Genomic DNA, 20,182 nt, shown 5'->3' on the forward strand with positions numbered 1-20,182 from the left:
TTCCGCTTAAGCAAACTCAGAAAGCAGCAATAGCAATTCTGTCCCTTTCTTCTCCAATTCATCACCGCCTTCAACACTCTATAAATATAAATACTATAAACCGATACCTCTCTTTCTTTCGTTTACTCGATTCCATTCCACTTCGCAAAAAACCACACTCACCTTCACTCTCTCTCTCTCTCTCTCTCTCTCTTGATTCGTTTCGTGATGGCCGCCGATAGCCTCGCCGTCCTCGCCGAGGCTCTGTCGCCGCCGGTCTCGCCCGGCGACTTTCTATCCAAGCTCCGCTCCGACGACGCCGTCCTGTTAGGTCTCAACGCGTTCTGCTCCGTTCTCCGCCGCGGTCTCCAATCCTCTGATGACGGAACCTCGCTCTTCCTATCCTGGACCGACGCACAGATTCATGCGATTTCCTCGCTTGCCCACGCAATCGCCTCCGCTTCTCGATCTTTGTCAGGTAACTCCTCTCCCTGCAATACCATCGCAACTTGATTTTCGGTTGCGTTTTGCTGCAGTCTTGCGATTTCGCTTGTGTGATCCTTGTTCTGACGAGCGTGCTATTTGCAAATGGGAGAGCGAGCTTTTTTTTTTTTGGAAACTTAGATACACTTATATAAGTAGCTTTGGTGTTGTTTTCCTATCAGATTGAAGTTTCACCTCGGTTATCTGTGTTGAATTTTAATGGAAACCTTCATTACGTAGTTTACTGATATGAAACTATTTCTATTCTGATTGGAGAAAGCACCAAAAGCATCTATGAAACTGCATCTAAGTTTTGTCTTCTTTGTTATCTTCTTCTGGTTTTTTTTTTTTTTTTTTGTGTTGTGTTTCAAATGATTTCGTTTTAAATTGTCATTTGGTGTTGTGTTTTGGTTGTTTGCATCAATAGTGGAGCAAGCGGAGGGGGTGCTGGTTGCGATTGTGCAACAGTCTATAGAATTTGCTCTGTGCTATTTGGAGAATTCTGGAGTCACTAGTGACGATCTAGGAATTCAGGTATGTTTACGTACTTTGCAAGTGCTGAAGTTCTGTAGTATGGAAATTTGATGAAAGTAGTACAGACTTTACTGAACTTTCTGCAAGATTTTAGAGAAGTCTAATTTGGTCTCCAAATTCTCAAATAAGTCTTTAGTTACAACAAGATCAGATACTATTATTATTGTAATGAAATTTAAAGGTTATTGTATTGGGCACATCAATGGCACAACTCTATTACGTAAACAGTTGCATAAGATTTTATAGAAACTCATCATATAATCAATCTGAATCAATAATTTTTTCCACAAATAAATAAGAATACATGAAAGAAGATTGGGGGCCATATCCCCTTCACAATTGATTGCAATGGGATTTGAGTGTTGCACCTCTAACATAGAGTATTCACTACCCAATGCTCAATCGTTAGGATGGAGAAAGGAAAGAAATTAAAAAATTTACATAAAAGATGATGAGCAACCTCCAAAGAACAGAAAATTGAAAATAGACAAATAGAAAAAAAGAGATCACTTATATGTAATACCAGAATAGCATTGTTCTTTAACCTCACTGGATATTTGCCAAAAGAATTGTCTCTAGAATAAGTTAGATGGACAAATCTATCTTATAATAGATTAAGCAATAGATTCTAAAGTCATCATATGTTCATTTTAGCCCAAGTTGCCTTAAGCCTTTATGAGATATTTATTACGTTGGATGACAAAACTGTATATTGGGCCCAACTTTGTTGTTTGCTGCTTTCTACATCATGATATTGTATGCTAATAAGTTTTTCTGATTTCTATCCCTGACTGAGGAAGCAAAAAGGTTTCTTTGCTAATATCATGATGTAGAAAGCAGCAAACAACAAAGTTTTCTTCCAGCAGGCATAGGTTAAATTGATTTTCTTCAGTATTTAGTGTTTTGACCTGTGTTCCTTTCTGTTAACGTTGTGTGTATTTTTTTTTTTTTGTATTACTCATTATTGTTGAATCTTCCAGAACAACATGATACATCTTTTAGAGATGGCTTTGGTTGATGGAATAAATATGGTAGCGGACATATTGCAACCTACAACTGCTAGTGCCTTGATAGATATGTTGCCAATGGTTGATGATTGTTGTGGTAGTTTTGTGGATGACTACAAAAAATGCCATCTAGAAGGTACAATGTTAATGCCCAAACTCACTCAATTTTGTCTTGTCATGGTTTTTTTCTAACCTAACCATATGCTCTATTTTTTTCTTATCAAAAGGTTTCAAATGCTCAAAGGAAGAAAAATCAATGGATTGGCTTTTAAAGACTTTGGCTTCTGAACATGTGCCTCATGATAGGCAAGAATCTGGATTCATTGAACAGACTTATTATCAATATTTCAATAATTTTGTCTTTCTATCCCAGCACTGGGCAGTTGTCCATGGAAAATGCACTCCTCGCTTGATCTTGCTATGCAATAAGCTAGCTAAAGTAAAAGATGTATTTGATGAGAGGGCCGTGAGTCAAAATTTTCGAAGGAGACTGTCATTCATTTTGAGGATGTTAAAGATACTTGGAAGTCTCTTGAAGGATGTTCCATATGTTGACTATGATGCCTCTTTGATGGGGGCAGTTGCCACATTTTCTAATACTCTGTCTAGTTTGTTTAGAATTAAATTTGAGTTTGTGAATACCTGTGCTACTACTGAGGGAAGTTTTGAGAGCATTATTTTAATGGTTATAGAAGAATTTCTTCATAGTGTTCAGGTTATTTTTGGCAATAGCAATGTTGCCCAGAATATCCAAACATGTATTATAGCAGCTATATTGGAGAGTTTGGATTCTTCTGTTTGGACATATGACAAATCTGCTCCCAATTTGAAGCCCCCCTTAGCTTACTTCCCCCGATTTGTTGTGTATACACTGAAACTCATTACTGATCTGAAAAGACAAAGACATCTAGTTCCTTTTGAGTGGAAAGACTTTGACGTGGAACTTGTTGGCAGTTCTACTGACTCACAGATCGGTTCTCCTTCATGCCTTGTTCATCTGGAGCCTGTTCCTTTGCTTAAGGGATTTACTTTTGAAGAGCTTCTAAAATTAATATTTCCTGTGTCGAGCCAATGGATTGCCAATTTGATGCAACTTGCTTTGTTCCTTCATTGTGAAGGTCTGAAATTAAAGCCAAAATTGGAAAGGTCCCATTCTAGTTTGGCTAAAGTTGCTGGGACGTCTGAAGTTGAAAATGCAGTGTGCCATGAGGATGAGGCTCTTTTTGGAGATCTTTTTTCTGAAACTGGGCGTTCCGTTGGATCTACAGATGGATGCGAACAACCACCTGTTGCTGCTTTAATTTCTAGTTCCAGCTATCAAAATATGCCAACACAAGCTGCTATAGAACTTTTGAACTTTCTTAAAACGTGCATCTTCTATACTGAATGGCATCCTTCTCTTTATGTTGATGCCTGCAACAAACTCAGTAGTAGAGACATTGATATTTTGCTTTCCCTACTCAATTGTCAGGGTTGTTGTTCTGAAGATAATATGTCTGATAGTTGTACCCCATTACTTGAAGATGGAAAGATTGGGCAGATCCATGATCTGTGCTTTGATATTTTACACAACCTTCTCACTAACCATGCTTTGAATGATTCACTTGAAGACTACCTTGTGGATAAAATCCTAACTGTTGAGAATGGTTCTTTTAGTTATAATGATAGAACCCTGACCCTGCTTGCTCACACATTGTTTTGTAGGGTCGGTTCTTCTGGTAGTCAGTTGAGAACCAAGATTTTCAGGGTATATGTTGCCTTTGTTGTTGAGAAGGCAAAAACTGTGTGCATAAAATGCCCAAGTATCAATGATCTTGTTGGTACTCTTCCCTCGCTGTTTCACATTGAGGTGGTTCTTATGGCATTCCACTTGTCTTCTGAAGGAGAAAAGGCAGTGATGGCAAAATTAGTCTTTTCAACCCTCAAAGAAGTTGCAAGTTTGACATTAGATTTGAACAGCACACTGTTAACATGTTGGGCTTTAGTAGTTTCAAGGTTGATCTTAATTCTTCGTCATATGATATTTTACCAACAGACTTGTCCAACATCATTGCTCATAGATGTGCGATCTAAGTTGAGGGAAGCACCACTTTCTGGCTCATCTATGCCAAACAAAGTTAATGATCACATGTCATCTTGGTCATCAACTGCATTTAAAAACATAGCAGGTGGGTTGATTGGAGAGGAAGCTGTTGTTAGTAGCTTGATTGGACATCTAATTGATATTTCTGGGTCTTCTGCTTCTCTTGTCAGGGAGGATTTGGCAATTGACAGCTTAACTTTGAATTGGGGAGAGATATACTTTACTTTTTCTCTGATTTTGGGGTTTTGGAGAGGTAAAATGGCCACTGCAGTTGAGGATCTAATTGTTGAACGATATGTTTTCTCCCTTTGTTGGGATATTCCTTATGTAGGCTCTGAAGCTGACCATACAATTAAATCCTGGGATCAAGACCACCCTGTGGATCCATCTAATATGTTGCATTTTTTCCACTTCAGTCATTTACTCCATGGCCATCCAGAGGGCATGGGAAAGTTCACTATTTCTCCGGATGTTATATTGAGCCTGCTTCAGCATTTAAATGCTGCTTTGCCCATACCAGAAGGCATTGAGCAATTAGGTTGGTATTTCCTCAGAAGTGGAATGTGGCTGTCTCTGGTGATCTCCTTCATTAACGTTGGCATATGGAGATATTATATGGATAATGGTATTTCTGGACATGGTCTAACCTGGACTGGGAATGCTATGGGGGATGAGAAATACGTTAAAGTTGCTGGAAGCATGATTTCCTCCATGATTGAGTCTGGCCAATTTCCATTGCTTGTAAAACTGTTCTCATCATTGCTGAACAAATATTTACAAGTTTGTCAGAACGCTTTCCTTGATATCCTTAATGACAAGCAAAAGCTGACTCCTGGATTTTCACCATTCTTGCTTCTGAAACATACTGAAATGGACCAAAGCCTACAGGATGAGCTCCTGGAGAGGAGTGGTTCGAATGCAGGTGAGCTGCAGTTTGTTCTTAGCCTCATTTCGAGGTTGGATGCTGTTGTTGATAAAAAAGCTTCTGGAATTCTTTCTAGAGCTTCGTGGGAGTGCCTATTGCATGGCTTTCCTTTTAATCTCTCTACTCCTAGTTCTACTATGTTTTCTTGTGTCCTTAGCATAAGAGGAATTGTCTTTGTCTTAGATGGGTTACTTAGAATAAAAGAAGCAGGCAGTATTATTAACTTGGAGGATGAAATCCTTGGACAAGTTCTTGATGCAGTAATGATCATCAAGTATGATAGGACCTTTGAAAGTGTTCATGGGAAATGTGACACTATCTATCACAGCTTGAGTGCTGAACTGGATTTGTCGTGTTATGAAGATTTAATTCTAATGAAGCAAATGGAAGGGTTTCTGATGGATGTTAATGCTGGAGGAGCAAGTGATTGCAGTGTTCATGAATGGATAATCTGTAAAATTATTGAAATATTAAACAGCCTAAGAAAAGACCCTTCAAAGTCTGTTATATTTCATTTTTATCTTGGGGTTGAAAATGTGCCTGAGAAGATGAATAGGCTTTTGCATTTGCATCTTGGTGACTGTTTGGTTCTAATTGATGCTTTAGATTCATGCTTCTCTGAATCAGTGAATGTGAAGGTTCTTGGATTCTTTGTGGATCTTTTGTCTGGAGAGCAATTTCCTGACCTTAGAATGAGGATACAAAGGAAATTTCTGGATAGAGACATACATTGTGTATCTAAGTGGTTGGAGAAGAGGCTTTTAGGAAGCATAGTGAAATCAGATTGTGGGGTGGACTGTGCAAAGGGGTGCTCCATATCTCTTAGGGAATCAACGATGAATTTTAGTCTGTGTCTTGTATCACCACCCTCTGAACAACAATCAAAAGAATTGCAACAACATATTTTTAATTCTGCACTGGGGTCACTTGATTCTGCCTTTTTGTTGTTTGATATACAAGTAGCAAAGTCGTTTTTCAATTTCATTGTTCAAATTTCTAGAGGAGAGTTTTTGATGAAACAGCTTTTGACAAGGACTGTAATGTTGATGGAGAAACTGGTGGGCAATGAAAATCTGCTTCCAGGACTGAAATTTCTATTTGCCTTTATTGAAAGTGTCTTTAGTGATTGTGGATCCAGTAAGATTTCCTTGCAAAAGACAACTAAGAAGTCTTCTTCTGGCAATAGTCTTGCGGTAGGACATTCTTCTGCTAGACTGGTTGGATCCAGAAAAAATTCTGAGACATTTATCCTTTCTGCCAATCAAGAAGGGGGATCAACCTCTCTCGAATGTGATGCAACTTCTATGGATGAGGATGAGGATGATGCAACTTCTGATGGAGAGGTTCTTAGCATAGATAAGGACGATGAAGAGGATGCTAACAGTGAAAGAGCCCTTGCCTCTAAAGTTTGCACATTTACTTCCAGTGGCAGCAATTTCATGGAGCAACATTGGTATTTCTGCTATACATGTGACTTGACTGTATCAAAAGGCTGCTGCTCAGTCTGTGCCAAGGTTTGTCATCGGGGTCATCGTGTTGTCTATTCACGTTCAAGCCGGTTCTTTTGTGACTGTGGAGCTGGGGGTGTGAGGGGTAGTAATTGTCAATGCCTGAAACCTCGGAAGTTTACTGGAGATAGCAGTGCACCTGTTCGTGGCTCAAATACTTTTCAGTCATTTTTACCCTTCCCTGAGGATGGAGATCAGCTGCCGGACAGTGATTCAGATTTTGAAGAAGAAATCAGTTCAGATGCAGATAACTCTCTCAGGTTATGTATTCCAAAAGAACTTCAAGAAGGGATTCCATTGTTATTGGAAGAACTTGATATTGAGAGTCGGGTGCTCAATCTTTGCTCTTCTTTGTTGCCGTTTATACTTAGCAGACGAGACTCTCGCCATTCTAAGGATAAGAAAATCAGTTTGGGTGAAGACAAGGTGATTTCTCATGGCATTGATCTCTTGCAATTAAAGAAAGCATACAAAAGTGGATCATTTGATCTCAAGATAAAGGTTGATTATTCAAATTCCAAAGAGCTTAAATCACATTTAGCAAGTGGTTCTCTTGTGAAGTCCTTACTCAGTGTGAGTGGACGAGGTCGACTTGCCGCTGGTGAAGGTGATAAAGTTGCTATATATGATGTTGGGCAGTTGATTGGTCAAGCCACCATTGCACCTGTGACAGCTGACAAGACCAATGTGAAACCTCTTTCTAAAAATATTGTCCGCTTTGAAATTGTACAACTTGCATTCAACCCTGTTGTTGAGAACTATCTTCTTGTAGCAGGATACGAGGATTGCCAGGTCCTGACATTGAATCCTCGTGGTGAAGTTATTGACCGCCTTGCCATTGAACTAGCTTTGCAAGGTGCATATATTAGACGGGTGGATTGGGTTCCAAGCTCACAAGTTCAGTTAATGGTTGTGACTAACAGATTTGTTAAGATATACGACCTGTCCTTGGACAACTTCAGTCCAATGCACTACTTCACTTTGTCTGATGATATGATTGTGGATGCAGTTCTTTGTCCGGCTTCCCAAGGAAGAATGTTTCTCCTCGTTCTTTCAGAAAATGGAAACATACTCAGGTTAGAGTTGTCAGTTAAGGGTAATGCTGGGGCTGTACCACTGAAAGAACTTGTACAACTTCAGGGAAAAGAGATTCATGCAAAGGGATCATCATTATACTTCTCTTCAACTTATAAGCTACTCTTTGTATCTTTTCAAGATGGCACCACAGTGGTGGGTCGCCCAAGCCCTGATGCAGCCTCTCTAGTTGAGATGTCTTCTGTATATGAGGAACAAGAAAGTAAGCTGCGGCCTGCTGGAGTACATCATTGGAAAGAATTGCTGGCTGGCAGTGGATTATATGTTTGCTTATCAACAATGAAATCAAATTCTGTGCTCACTTTGTCAATGGGGGAATATGAGATAATTGCTCAGTGTATGCGACATTCAGTGGGTTCAACCTCACCTATAGTTGGTATGACTGCATACAAACCACTATCAAAGGATAAAATCCACTGTCTTGTCTTACATGATGATGGTAGCCTTCAAATATATTCTCATGCTCCTGCTGGTGTGGATGCTGGTGTGATCGCAGCATCTGAGAAAGTTAAGAAATTGGGTTCTGGAATCCTCAATAAAGCCTATGCTGGTACAAATCCTGAATTTCCTCTTGATTTCTTTGAGAAGACTGTGTGCATTACACCGGATGTGAAACTTGGTGGTGATGCTGTCAGAAATGGAGATTCAGAAGGAGCTAAACAGAGTTTGGTAAATGAGGATGGTTTTCTAGAAAGCCCAAGTCCTGCTGGTTTTAAGGTATCTTTTATTCTTTTGGAATTACTTTTATTTCAAAGTGAATATTTATTATTAGTTTTACTCTTTGACATATTCTGTTTTGTGGCTAGGGGGTTGACAACTTTATAAAATCAGATATTTAGGAACAGGGGCTGGTTTTTAGTTGTAGGTTGTTTGGTTATCACCTAAATTTTAAAACGCTAGTTCTTATTTGAACTGAATTTGAAATAAGTCTTCATAAAAAGTTGTTTTTTTTCTTTTTTACATTTACATTATTCACATAGAAGGGCTGGTATGGTGTGAACTGTGATGATGATTATATCAGCGGTTTCATTTTGTGTCGTAATTAGTTGCTGTTGGTGCTGTGTCATTTGAAAGTGATTGATAATAGCTTTTTATCTCCCTAATTTCTACCTTTCTGTATTTTTACAGATATCTGTCTTCAATTCAAATCCTGATATAGTCATGGTTGGTTTTCGAGTTCATGTGGGAAATACATCAGCGAGTCACATACCGTCTAGCATTTCTATTTTCCAAAGGGTTGTTAAATTCGATGAAGGAATGAGGTCCTGGTATGATATTCCATTTACTGTTGCAGAATCTCTTCTTGCAGATGAAGAATTTACAATCTCAGTTGGGCCAACCTTTAATGGCTCAACACTCCCCAGAATAGACTCGCTTGAAGTTTATGGCCGAGCTAAAGATGAATTTGGTTGGAAAGAGAAAATGGATGCAGTTTTAGATATGGAAGCAAGAGTACTTGGTTCAAATTCATCACTTAGTGGGTCTGCAAAGAAGCGCCGATCGATGCAGTCTGCTCCTATTCAGGAGCAAGTAATAGCAGATGGACTCAGGCTAATTACTAAGTTCTACTCATCATGTAAACAACAGGATTGCTCAAGGTTTGAGGAAGCCAGGACAGAGCTTGGAAAACTCAAATGCAAGCCATTACTAGAAATAATATTCGAGTGTGATAGGGAACCAATTCTGCAGGCTTCTGCTAGTCGTGTCTTACAAGCGGTTTTTCCTAAGAAAGAGATATACCATCAAGTAATATATAGTGTCATTTGGTTTTCCTTTACCAAGCCTGTTTTGTTCAGTACTGCTTATCTATGTTAATGTCATTCTAATTATTGCCATGTGCATTCTTCCAACATTAGGTTAAGGATACTATGAGGCTTCGTGGAGTAGTAAAATCCTCCTTACTACTATCATCAAGGCTTGGGATAGGTGGTGCTGCAGGAAGTTGGATCATTGAAGAGTTCACCACCCAGATGCGTGCAGTCTGTAAGATTGCATTGCAACACCGCTCAAATTTAGCAACATTTTTGGAGACAAATGGTATTGTTGTCTTTGCTGATTGAATCATAAAATACATATAAATTAGCTTTTCCTTGTCTATATTTAAACACACAGTGGGGAGATAAGAATAAGCATCGGTCGATATAAACATCCATGTTTGCTGCATGCTATGACTAATTGATTACAATGAGATTTCTCTCTAAAGTCCTAAGGTTTACGTCCTTGATTTAACATGGCCATATTTATTCTGTTTGCTACCATTTTATTATGATATAATCTTTTTTGCCTTTTTTTTCCTGGTGTAGGCTCAGAAGTGGTGGATGTACTTGTGCAAGTTTTATGGGGAATTTTGGATTTTGAGCAGCCTGACACACAAACCATGAACAACATTGTTATGTCTGCAGTTGAACTTATTTATTGCTATGCTGAATGCTTAGCCCTACACGGAAAAGATGCAGGAGTGCATTCTGTGGCACCTGCTGTTGTGTTACTTAAGAAGCTTCTCTTTTCGTCCAATGAGGCTGTTCAAACTGCTAGCAGGTATTTTAGCTCCCTTTTGTTTTTTGTTTTTTGCTCTGAATTTGATATTCACATTTTCACACATTTCCTCCCCAGTTTGGCCATATCTTCAAGATTGCTTCAGGTCCCTTTTCCAAAGCAAACCATGTTGGCTACAGATGATGCTGTTGACAGTGTGGTGTCAGTTTCTGGCCCTGCTGACCCAAGTACTGGAAATAACCAAATCATGATTGAGGATGACACAATTACTTCATCTGTTCAGTATTGTTGTGATGGTTGCTCTACAGTACCTATACTAAGGCGAAGATGGCACTGTACTGTTTGTCCTGATTTTGACTTGTGTGAGGCTTGCTATGAAGTACTAGATGCAGATCGACTTCCTCCACCACACTCTAGAGATCATCCTATGACAGCAATTCCGATAGAAGTGGACTCAGTGGGAGATGGAAATGAATTTCACTTCACAGCTGATGATGTTAGTGACCAGAACTTGTTGCCTGTACCTGTTGATAGCAACATGCAGAATTCTTCTCCATCAATTCATGTCTTGGAACCAAATGATTCTGGGGATTTTGCTGCTTCTTTAACTGATCCTGTCTCAATCTCTGCTTCAAAAAGGGCCATAAATTCTTTACTTCTTTCTGAGCTTCTTGAACACTTGAAAGGATGGATGGATATGACCTCTGGAGTTCAGGCAATCCCTGTTATGCAGCTTTTCTACAGGTTGTCATCTGCTGTAGGTGGACCTTTTATAGGCAGCTCCAAGCCAGATAGCTTAGATTTGGAGAAGCTAATCAAGTGGTTTTTGGATGAGATCAATCTCAACAGATCATTTGTAGCCAAAACCCGTTCATCATTTGGTGAAGTTGCAATCCTGGTCTTCATGTTTTTCACATTGATGCTTAGAAACTGGCATCAGCCTGGTAGTGATGGTCCCATGCCAAGACAGAGTGGAACTAATGACATGCATGATAAAAATGTAGTCCAATTTCCACTGCCCACCTCGGCCAGTGCTAAGACTTCACTAGATGATCAAGAGAAGATTGACTTTACATCACAACTTCTTCGAGCTTGTGATTCTCTTAGGCAGCAATCTTTTGTAAATTATTTAATGGATATATTGCAGCAGCTAGTGTATGTCTTCAAATCTCCTGTTAACAATGAAGGTGTTCATAGTAATGCTGGGCCAGGATGTGGGGCTCTACTAACAATACGCAGAGATTTACCAGCTGGTAATTTTTTACCTTTCTTTTCTGATTCATATGCCAAAGTGCATCGAACAGATATCTTCATGGACTACCACAGGCTTCTATTAGAGAATGCTTTCCGGCTGGTGTACACCCTTGTTCGGCCAGAAAAGCATGACAAAACTGGGGAAAAGGAAAAGGTCTACAAGTTATCACATGGTAAGGATTTGAAGCTCGATGGCTATCAAGATGTTCTCTGCAGTTACATTAACAATCCTCACACCAATTTTGTAAGAAGATATGCCAGGAGGCTTTTTCTGCATCTCTGTGGCACCAAGTCTCATTATTACAGTGTTCGAGACTCTTGGCAGTTCTCTAGTGAAGCGAAGAGACTTTATAAACACATAAACAAATCTGGTGGCTTTCAAAACAATCCTATCCCATATGAAAGAAGTGTAAAGATTGTGAAGTGCCTTTCCACTATGGCCGAAGTTGCAGCTGCACGTCCTCGTAACTGGCAAAAGTACTGTTTAAGGCATGGAGATATTTTGTCTTTCCTGATGAATGGAATATTTTATTTCGGTGAAGAGTCTGTTATTCAGACCCTTAAACTCCTCAATTTTGCCTTCTATACAGGAAAAGATGTTGGTCACACTCCACAAAAAATGGAGTCAGGAGACATAAGTTCAAACAAATCAGGTACTGTATCTCAAGAATCAAAAAAGAAAAAGAAAGGTGAAGATGGAGCTGAATCTGGTTCAGAAAAGTCCTATTTGGATATGGAGGCAGCAGTAGATGTCTTCACTGACAAGAGTAGCAATATTTTGAAACAGTTCATTGATTGTTTCCTTCTGGAGTGGAATTCAATTACCATGCGTGCAGAGGCTAAGTTAGTTTTATATGGTGTCTGGCATCATGCTAAACCAACATTTAAGGAAACCATTCTAAAGGAACTCTTGCAGAAAGTTAAGTTCCTCCCAATGTATGGTCAGAATATTGTGGAGTATACAGAACTTGTTACTTGGTTGCTTGGAAGATCCTCTGATACTAGTTCAAAACACAAGATTTCTGAACTTGTGGACCAATGCTTGACACCTGATGTAATTAGATGCATCTATGAGACACTCCATTCACAGAATGAGCTGTTAGCTAACCATCCAAATTCTCGCATATATAATACTTTGAGTGGCTTAGTGGAATTTGATGGATACTATCTTGAGAGTGAACCTTGTGTTGCCTGCAGCACTCCTGAAGTACCTTACAGCAGGATGAAGCTAGATTCTCTGAAATCTGAAACAAAATTCACTGACAACCGGATCATAGTGAAATGCACTGGGAGTTACACGATCCAGACTGTGACAATGAATGTTCATGATGCCAGAAAGTCAAAATCAGTGAAGGTTTTGAACCTATACTATAATAACAGGCCAGTCACTGACTTATCTGAGTTGAAAAATAACTGGTCTTTATGGAAGCGTGCAAAGAGTTGTCATCTTGCATTCAATCAGACAGAACTTAAAGTTGAATTTCCCATTCCAATTACTGCTTGTAACTTCATGATTGAACTGGATTCATTCTATGAAAATCTTCAGGCATTGTCTCTTGAACCATTGCAATGTCCACGTTGTAGTCGTCCAGTCACAGATAAACATGGTATATGTAGCAATTGTCATGAAAATGCTTATCAATGTAGGCAATGTCGCAACATCAATTATGAGAATTTGGATTCTTTTCTATGCAATGAGTGTGGGTACAGTAAATATGGGCGGTTTGAGTTTAACTTCATGGCAAAGCCAAGTTTTACATTTGATAATATGGAGAATGATGAAGATATGAAGAAGGGACTGGCAGCCATAGAATCTGAGTCAGAGAATGCTCATAGGAGATACCAGCAACTTTTGGGCTTCAAGAAGCCCTTGCTAAAAATTGTATCAAGCATTGGTGACAGTGAAATAGACTCACAACAGAATCCTTCTGTACAGCAAATGATGGTTTCTTTACCTGGTCCGTCATGTAAGATCAACAGGAAGATTGCTCTTCTTGGAGTTCTATATGGTGAAAAGTGCAAAGCAGCTTTTGATTCTGTCAGCAAAAGTGTCCAGACACTGCAAGGGCTACGTAAGGTATTGATGAATTATCTGCACCAGAAGCTTTCCGATACCAGTGTGGGTTCAAGATTTGTGGTTTCCAGATCACCAAATAATTGCTATGGCTGTGCAACTACATTTGTAACACAATGTCTGGAACTATTACATGTGCTAGCAAGGCATCCAAATTCTAAGAAACAACTTGTTTCAGCTGGCATTTTGTCTGAGTTATTTGAGAATAACATTCATCAAGGTGCTAAAGCTGCCCGCGTCCAAGCAAGGATCGTACTTTGTTCTTTATCTGAAGGTGATGTAAATGCAGTTAATGAGTTGAACAGTCTGATACAAAAGAAAGTTTTGTACTGCCTTGAGCATCATCGCTCCATGGACATTGCAGTGACTACTCGTGAGGAATTGTTGTTACTTTCTGAGGTGTGTTCTTTGGCTGATGAATTCTGGGAATCAAGATTACGTGTTGTGTTTCAATTATTGTTTTCTTCCATCAAGCTAGGTGCCAAGCATCCTGCCATATCTGAGCATGTCATTCTTCCTTGTCTGAGGATTATATCTCAAGCATGCACCCCTCCAAAACCTGAAACACTGGACAAAGAACAAAGCCTTGGGAAATCTTCTGCAAATACAAAGGATGAGAGTAATCAAAATGTATCTGGGTCCTTGACTGGTGCTGTCACTGTCAGTGGGACAAAAACATTCCCAGACTCATCAGAAAGAAATTGGGATGCTACATCCAAGACTCGAGATATTCAATTATTGAGCTATTCAGAATGGGAGAGGGGAGCTTCCTATCTTGATTTTGTTAGAAGGCAATATAAAGTGTCTCAGGCAGTCAAAGGTACTGGCCAGAGGTCACGACCCCAAAGGCATGATTACCTGGCACTTAAATATGCTCTGAGGTGGAAGCGTCGTGCTGGTAAAGCAGCTAAAAGTGACTTATCAGTGTTTGAGTTGGGATCATGGGTTAAAGAACTTGTTTTGAGTGCTTGTTCTCAATCCATTAGATCAGAGATGTGCACACTCATAAGCATGCTTTGTGCTCAAAGTTCATCCAGACAATTTCGGTTGCTGAACCTAGTGGTTTCATTGTTACCTGCCACACTTTCTGCGGGTGAAAGTGCTGCAGAGTATTTTGAGTTGCTATTCAAGATGGTAGATTCAGAGGAGGCTCTTTTATTTTTGACTGTTCAGGGGTGTCTACGGACCATTTGTACTCTAATTACCCAAGAAGTGAGCAATGTTGAGTCGTTGGAGCGGAGTCTACACATTGATATAACCCAGGGGTTTATCCTTCACAAGCTCATAGAGCTTCTTGGTAAATTTTTGGAGGTTCCAAATATCAGATCGAGGTACAATTGCTACTTGAATAATTTTACTTTTGAGGTTGAAATTTTGTTTTACATGATCTTATTATAAGAGGTTTTTTTTTTCCAGATTCATGCGAGATGACTTACTTTCTGAAATTCTTGAGGCCCTTATCGTAATTCGTGGCTTGATAGTTCAAAAGACCAAGTTGATTAGTGATTGCAATCGGCTCCTTAAAGATCTTTTAGATAGTTTGCTGCTAGAAAGCAGTGAAAACAAGCGACAATTCATAAGAGCATGCATCAATGGTCTGGAAATACACAGAGAGGAGAGAAAGGGGCGTGCTTGTTTGGTATGGATGGATTTTGTTTTTCAATTTCCCAGCTTATTTATTCCCTAAATCAGTTGCAGTAATTTTCTATCCAACAAAGTATCAATTTGGTTACATGGGAATATGATTAATAAATATTGAATGGTAAATTTATAATAAACTTTTACATTGGCTCATTGTGAACTTGATGTAATCTATACCTGCATTTGCAGTTTATCTTAGAGCAACTCTGCAATGTGATCTGCCCCTCAAAACCAGAGCCTGTATATTTGTTGGTCCTGAACAAAGCACATACGCAGGAAGAGTTTATCAGGGGATCAATGACTAAGAATCCATATTCGAGCGTTGAAATTGGCCCATTAATGCGTGATGTTAAGAACAAGATCTGCCATCAGTTGGATTTGTTAGGTCTTCTTGAGGATGACTATGGAATGGAATTGTTAGTTGCTGGCAATATTATCTCTCTTGATTTGAGCATTGCACAAGTTTATGAACAAGTCTGGAAAAAATCAAATCAATCATCAAATGTGACTAATTCCAACTTGTTGTCTCCAAATGCTGTCAACTCATCCAGAGATTGCCCACCAATGACCGTGACTTATCGGCTCCAGGTTTGTTTCTATCATTGAACATGTGATTTGCCTTATTTGTTAAACATTTGGTTTTGAATTTATATACTATATTTCATGATATTCTAGGGATTGGATGGTGAAGCAACTGAACCTATGATTAAAGAGTTGGAGGAAGATAGGGAGGAGTCTCAGGATCCAGAGGTTGAGTTTGCCATAGCAGGTGCTGTTCGTGAGTGTGGTGGACTGGAGATACTATTGGGGATGATTCAGGTTAGCACTTTTTTCTCTGATATCTGTAGACTTAAACATTGTTGTTGTATTTTGGAAATTTGAACTATTAAGTATTATCATATAAATACTTTGGTTTTAGTGATTGGAATTGATGAATTGGTCTCTCTGTTTGACAACCTGTATGTGAATTGTTACATTTGTTAAGTTCATTGCTATCTGCCTACAATAATGTAGCAAACCAGCACTTATAGTAGTGGAAGTATTGATTACAAGAAATGAAGAAAAACAATGGTAACATGTATTTATCGAAAACTTCATCCAAAATGAGTTACATTTCTTCAGTTATATGGGGCAAAACCAATTGGGTATATGATCCATTTATGATATAGGTGCCATATGGAATTTTATTTTGATTTAATTTTACAACTAAAATTCTATTTTGTTAGTTATCCTTTAGAGAAAACTAACAAATTTCAAAGACAAGGGGATTTATGTAAGGTTAGGGGAAAATCCTATCTCATCACTAAACATCATGGTTCTTATCACCGAGAGTGGTGTAGTTCTTTATCTACTTTTGATATTATTTTTTCTTATTTCACGTAGACCGGACCATGCCATTGTTCTTGACAGCATCATTTAATAGTTGCTGTGATGATTTAGTGTGTTGGTACTTAAAATGAAAACTACAGCAGTTTGTGTAGAATGCTCATTTTCATTTTCCAGATTTTCTCATGCCTTATTACTGATGTTTTATTAAAATGTGTAATCCTGCAGTATGCAACCTTAAAATTGATATTATAATTTTCTCACTTTTTCCTGATGTACAGCGTCTCCGAGATGATTTCAAGTCCAATCAGGAGCAACTGGTTACAGTTCTTAATCTTCTTATGTACTGTTGCAAAATCAGAGAGAACAGACGTGCTTTGTTAAAGCTAGGAGCTTTAGGTTTGCTTCTTGAGGCTGCAAGGCGAGCTTTCTCAGTTGATGCCATGGAGCCAGCTGAAGGCATACTTTTGATTGTTGAAAGTCTGACTTTAGAGGCGAATGAAAGTGACAATATAAGCATCACACAAAGTGCCCTTACTGTCACTAGTGAAGAAGCTGGCACAGGTGAACAAGCCAAGAAGATAGTTCTTATGTTCTTGGAGAGATTGTCTCATCCATTGGGCCTTAAGAAATCAAACAAACAGCAGAGGAACACAGAGATGGTTGCTCGAATATTGCCTTACCTAACCTATGGTGAACCTGCTGCAATGGATGCTCTTGTCCAGCATTTTAGTCCTTACTTGCAAGATTGGGGTGCATTTGACCATTTGCAGAAACAACATTTGGATAATCCAAAGGATGATAATATTGCTCAGCAAGCTGCAAAGCAGAGATTCACACTGGAAAATTTTGTTAGGGTTTCAGAGTCGCTTAAGACAAGTTCTTGTGGAGAGAGATTAAAGGACATTATCCTAGAGAAGGGTATAACTAAAACTGCAATGACACATTTGAAAGATAGTTTTGCCTATACAGGGCAGGCTGGGTTTAAGAACAGTGCTGAATGGGCACAGGGTTTAACACTGCCATCTGTCCCTCTTATATTGTCTATGCTGAGAGGTTTGTCAATGGGGCATCTGCTCACTAAAAAGTGTGTTGATGAAGAAGGTATCTTACCTTTGTTGCATGCCTTGGAAGGAGTTGCAGGAGTAAATGAAATTGGGGCAAGGGCTGAATATTTGTTGGACACACTATCTAACAAGGAGGGAAAAGGAGATGGATTCTTGGAGGAGAAGGTCTGTAAGCTGCGGCATGCAACTAAGGATGAAATGAGGCGTCGAGCTTTGCAGAAGAGAGAGGAATTGCTTCAGGTATTTTATACAAATACCTTTAGTTTACTTAGTTTGGGTATATAAACAACTGTGTTTAGAATGGTAAAACTAAGTTAAGTGTTGAGTTTTTTTTTTTTTACCATGGTCAAGAATCATGTTCTATGACTGAAAACAGTATTTGGGGATTGTCTAAGTGCTTACTTTTGCCAGTTCCTCTCTGTTTTTCTCTATTTTGTTTCCAACTTTCAAACATAACGTTTGATGTGAAATTGGTTATTGTACTTTCTGCTGCCTTAGTCAATTTAAGTTCAGCAAAAGTTTTCTGCTGCCTTGGTTATTGTACTCCTTTCCTTCACCAGATTGAATTTCCATTCAGATTTAACAATTCATATGGCATGTTTTATATTCTCTACTTTCAACTCTATTGAAGTCTGATTTCCTGTTCCCTTCTGAATTGTCCTTAATATCTGATACCAGGGGCTTGGAATGCACCGAGAACTGTTTTCAGATGGAGGCGAACGCATTGTTGTGTCCCGGCCGGTCCCAGGTATAGAAGATGTCCAGGAGGAGGAGGATGGGCTGGCATGCATGGTATGCCAGGAAGGATACAGTTTAAGACCTGCTGATTTATTGGGTGCTTACTCTTATAGTAAGCGTGTGAATCTAGGTGTTGGTTCTTCAGGAAGTGCTCGTGGAGGAGAGTGTGTTTATACCACTGTAAGTTACTTCAATATTATTCATTTCCAGTGCCATCAAGAGGCCAAGAGAGCTGATGCTGCTTTGAAGAATCCGAAGAAAGAGTGGGATGGAGCAACACTTAGAAACAATGAATCTCTCTGTAATTCTTTATTCCCTGTCAGAGGTCCATCGGTTCCTCTGGCACAGTATGTTCGCTATGTTGACCAGTATTGGGACAACCTTAATGGTCTTGGACGTGCTGATGGAAGTAGACTCCGCCTGCTGACTTATGACATTGTTCTGGTATTTTATTCAGCTTCCATATATTCTCTCTTTCCTGTTTGTTGAATTTGACTGACAATATGATAATAAAAAACTGATAAGAAATCTTGTTTATGACATTTACAGCTGATGTAAATGGTTCATTTAGACAACTAACGTCCCTGGTTTCAAATAATTTCTCTAGAATATAACTACAGTTATCTTTATACTGCTTAAATCAAGTGATTTTGTCTCACTCTGGTGTTCATGCATTTTTTTCCCCCATCTTTGTAGATGTTAGCTCGGTTTGCAACAGGAGCATCATTCAGTGCAGATAGCCGAGGTGGAGGACGGGAAAGTAATTCCCGATTCCTCCCATTTATGATCCAAATGGCACGCCATCTCCTAGATCAAGGAAACCCCTCCCAGCGTCGAACCATGGCAAGGGCCGTATCAGCATACATATCCTCTTCTTCATCAGATCTCAGACCCTCTTCTCCATCTGGCACCCAACCTACCCCGGGGACAGAAGAAATTGTCCAATTTATGATGGTAAACTCATTTCTCTCAGAGTCTTACGAGTCCTGGCTGCAGCATCGTCGTGCTTTTCTGCAGCGCGGAATTTACCATGCCTACATGCAGCACACACATTCTCGGTCTGCTATCCGTGCACCATCGGTTACAGCTCCTGCACACGGTGTGGAATCTGGAAGCATGGGCCAAAGTGCTACAACAGAAACAGGGCAGAGTGATGATCTTTTGTCTATTATCCGTCCAATGCTTGTTTATACAGGCTTGATTGAACAGTTACAGCATTTCTTCAAGGTCAAGAAATCAACTGGTGCAACACCACCTACAAGGACTGATGGGGCATCATCTACCACAGAAGGTGAAGATGAAAGTGGAAACCTGGAAGGCTGGGAAGTGGTGATGAAAGAGCGACTATTGAATGTAAAAGAGCTGCTCGGATTCCCCAAGGAGATGCTGTCGTGGCTTGATGAGATTAATTCGGCCACTGACTTGCAGGAAGCCTTTGACATAGTTGGTGTTCTAGCTGAGGTGCTCTCCGGGGGGTTCACCCAGTGTGAAGATTTTGTGCAGGGTGCTATTAATGCAGGGAAAAGCTGAAAGATTTTGTGTCCCTTTTGTAATAATGAAATATTAACAGCATAACTTATATTCCGAGGGAATGTAAAACGCTTGGCTAATGTGTTCTTTTGAACGTATGAAGCGATGGAGAATGCAAGGGCGGATATTTGTGGTGTGGCAAAAAATATCGTTCTGAATGTTGCTGCATTCAATAGACATGCTTATGCGTCTAGGCATTATAACTGATTTAGTGGATAAAGAACACTAACAACAGTTGATTTTTTAGTAACATTAATAACACAACTCAATAGAGGTTCCTCACCCCGAATGGACGTTTAAGAAATGGCACATTGTAATTTTAAGGACGTAACACCTTAAGAACGGTACACTTCGTCTCTCGTAATTTCTAATTCTCTCTTTCAAAGACACTAGTTAACTTGAATTAGTGTCTTTTAGTAAGCATCTATTCCCCAGCCCTCTT

At 39.4% G+C, this 20,182-nt stretch overlaps 1 protein-coding gene across 1 annotated transcript; it reads left to right on the plus strand.

Moving 5' to 3' along the window:
• Positions 1 to 4: 4 nt before the first annotated feature.
• On the plus strand, positions 5 to 19,898 carry LOC114422758 (auxin transport protein BIG-like). The gene is made up of 14 exons (XM_028389277.1): positions 5 to 457; positions 890 to 996; positions 1,977 to 2,139; positions 2,231 to 8,331; positions 8,743 to 9,360; positions 9,471 to 9,651; positions 9,918 to 10,152; positions 10,228 to 14,769; positions 14,855 to 15,077; positions 15,269 to 15,667; positions 15,755 to 15,898; positions 16,687 to 17,712; positions 18,151 to 18,654; positions 18,907 to 19,898. The coding sequence occupies exons 1-14, from the start codon at positions 208 to 210 to the stop codon at positions 19,738 to 19,740; spliced, it is 15,327 nt and encodes a 5,108-aa protein (XP_028245078.1). The 5' UTR covers positions 5 to 207; the 3' UTR covers positions 19,741 to 19,898.
• Positions 19,899 to 20,182: the final 284 nt, after the last annotated feature.

The sequence above is a fragment of the Glycine soja genome, chromosome 8 (assembly GCF_004193775.1).
Source record: "Glycine soja cultivar W05 chromosome 8, ASM419377v2, whole genome shotgun sequence".
Taxonomy (NCBI): Eukaryota; Viridiplantae; Streptophyta; class Magnoliopsida; order Fabales; family Fabaceae; genus Glycine; species Glycine soja.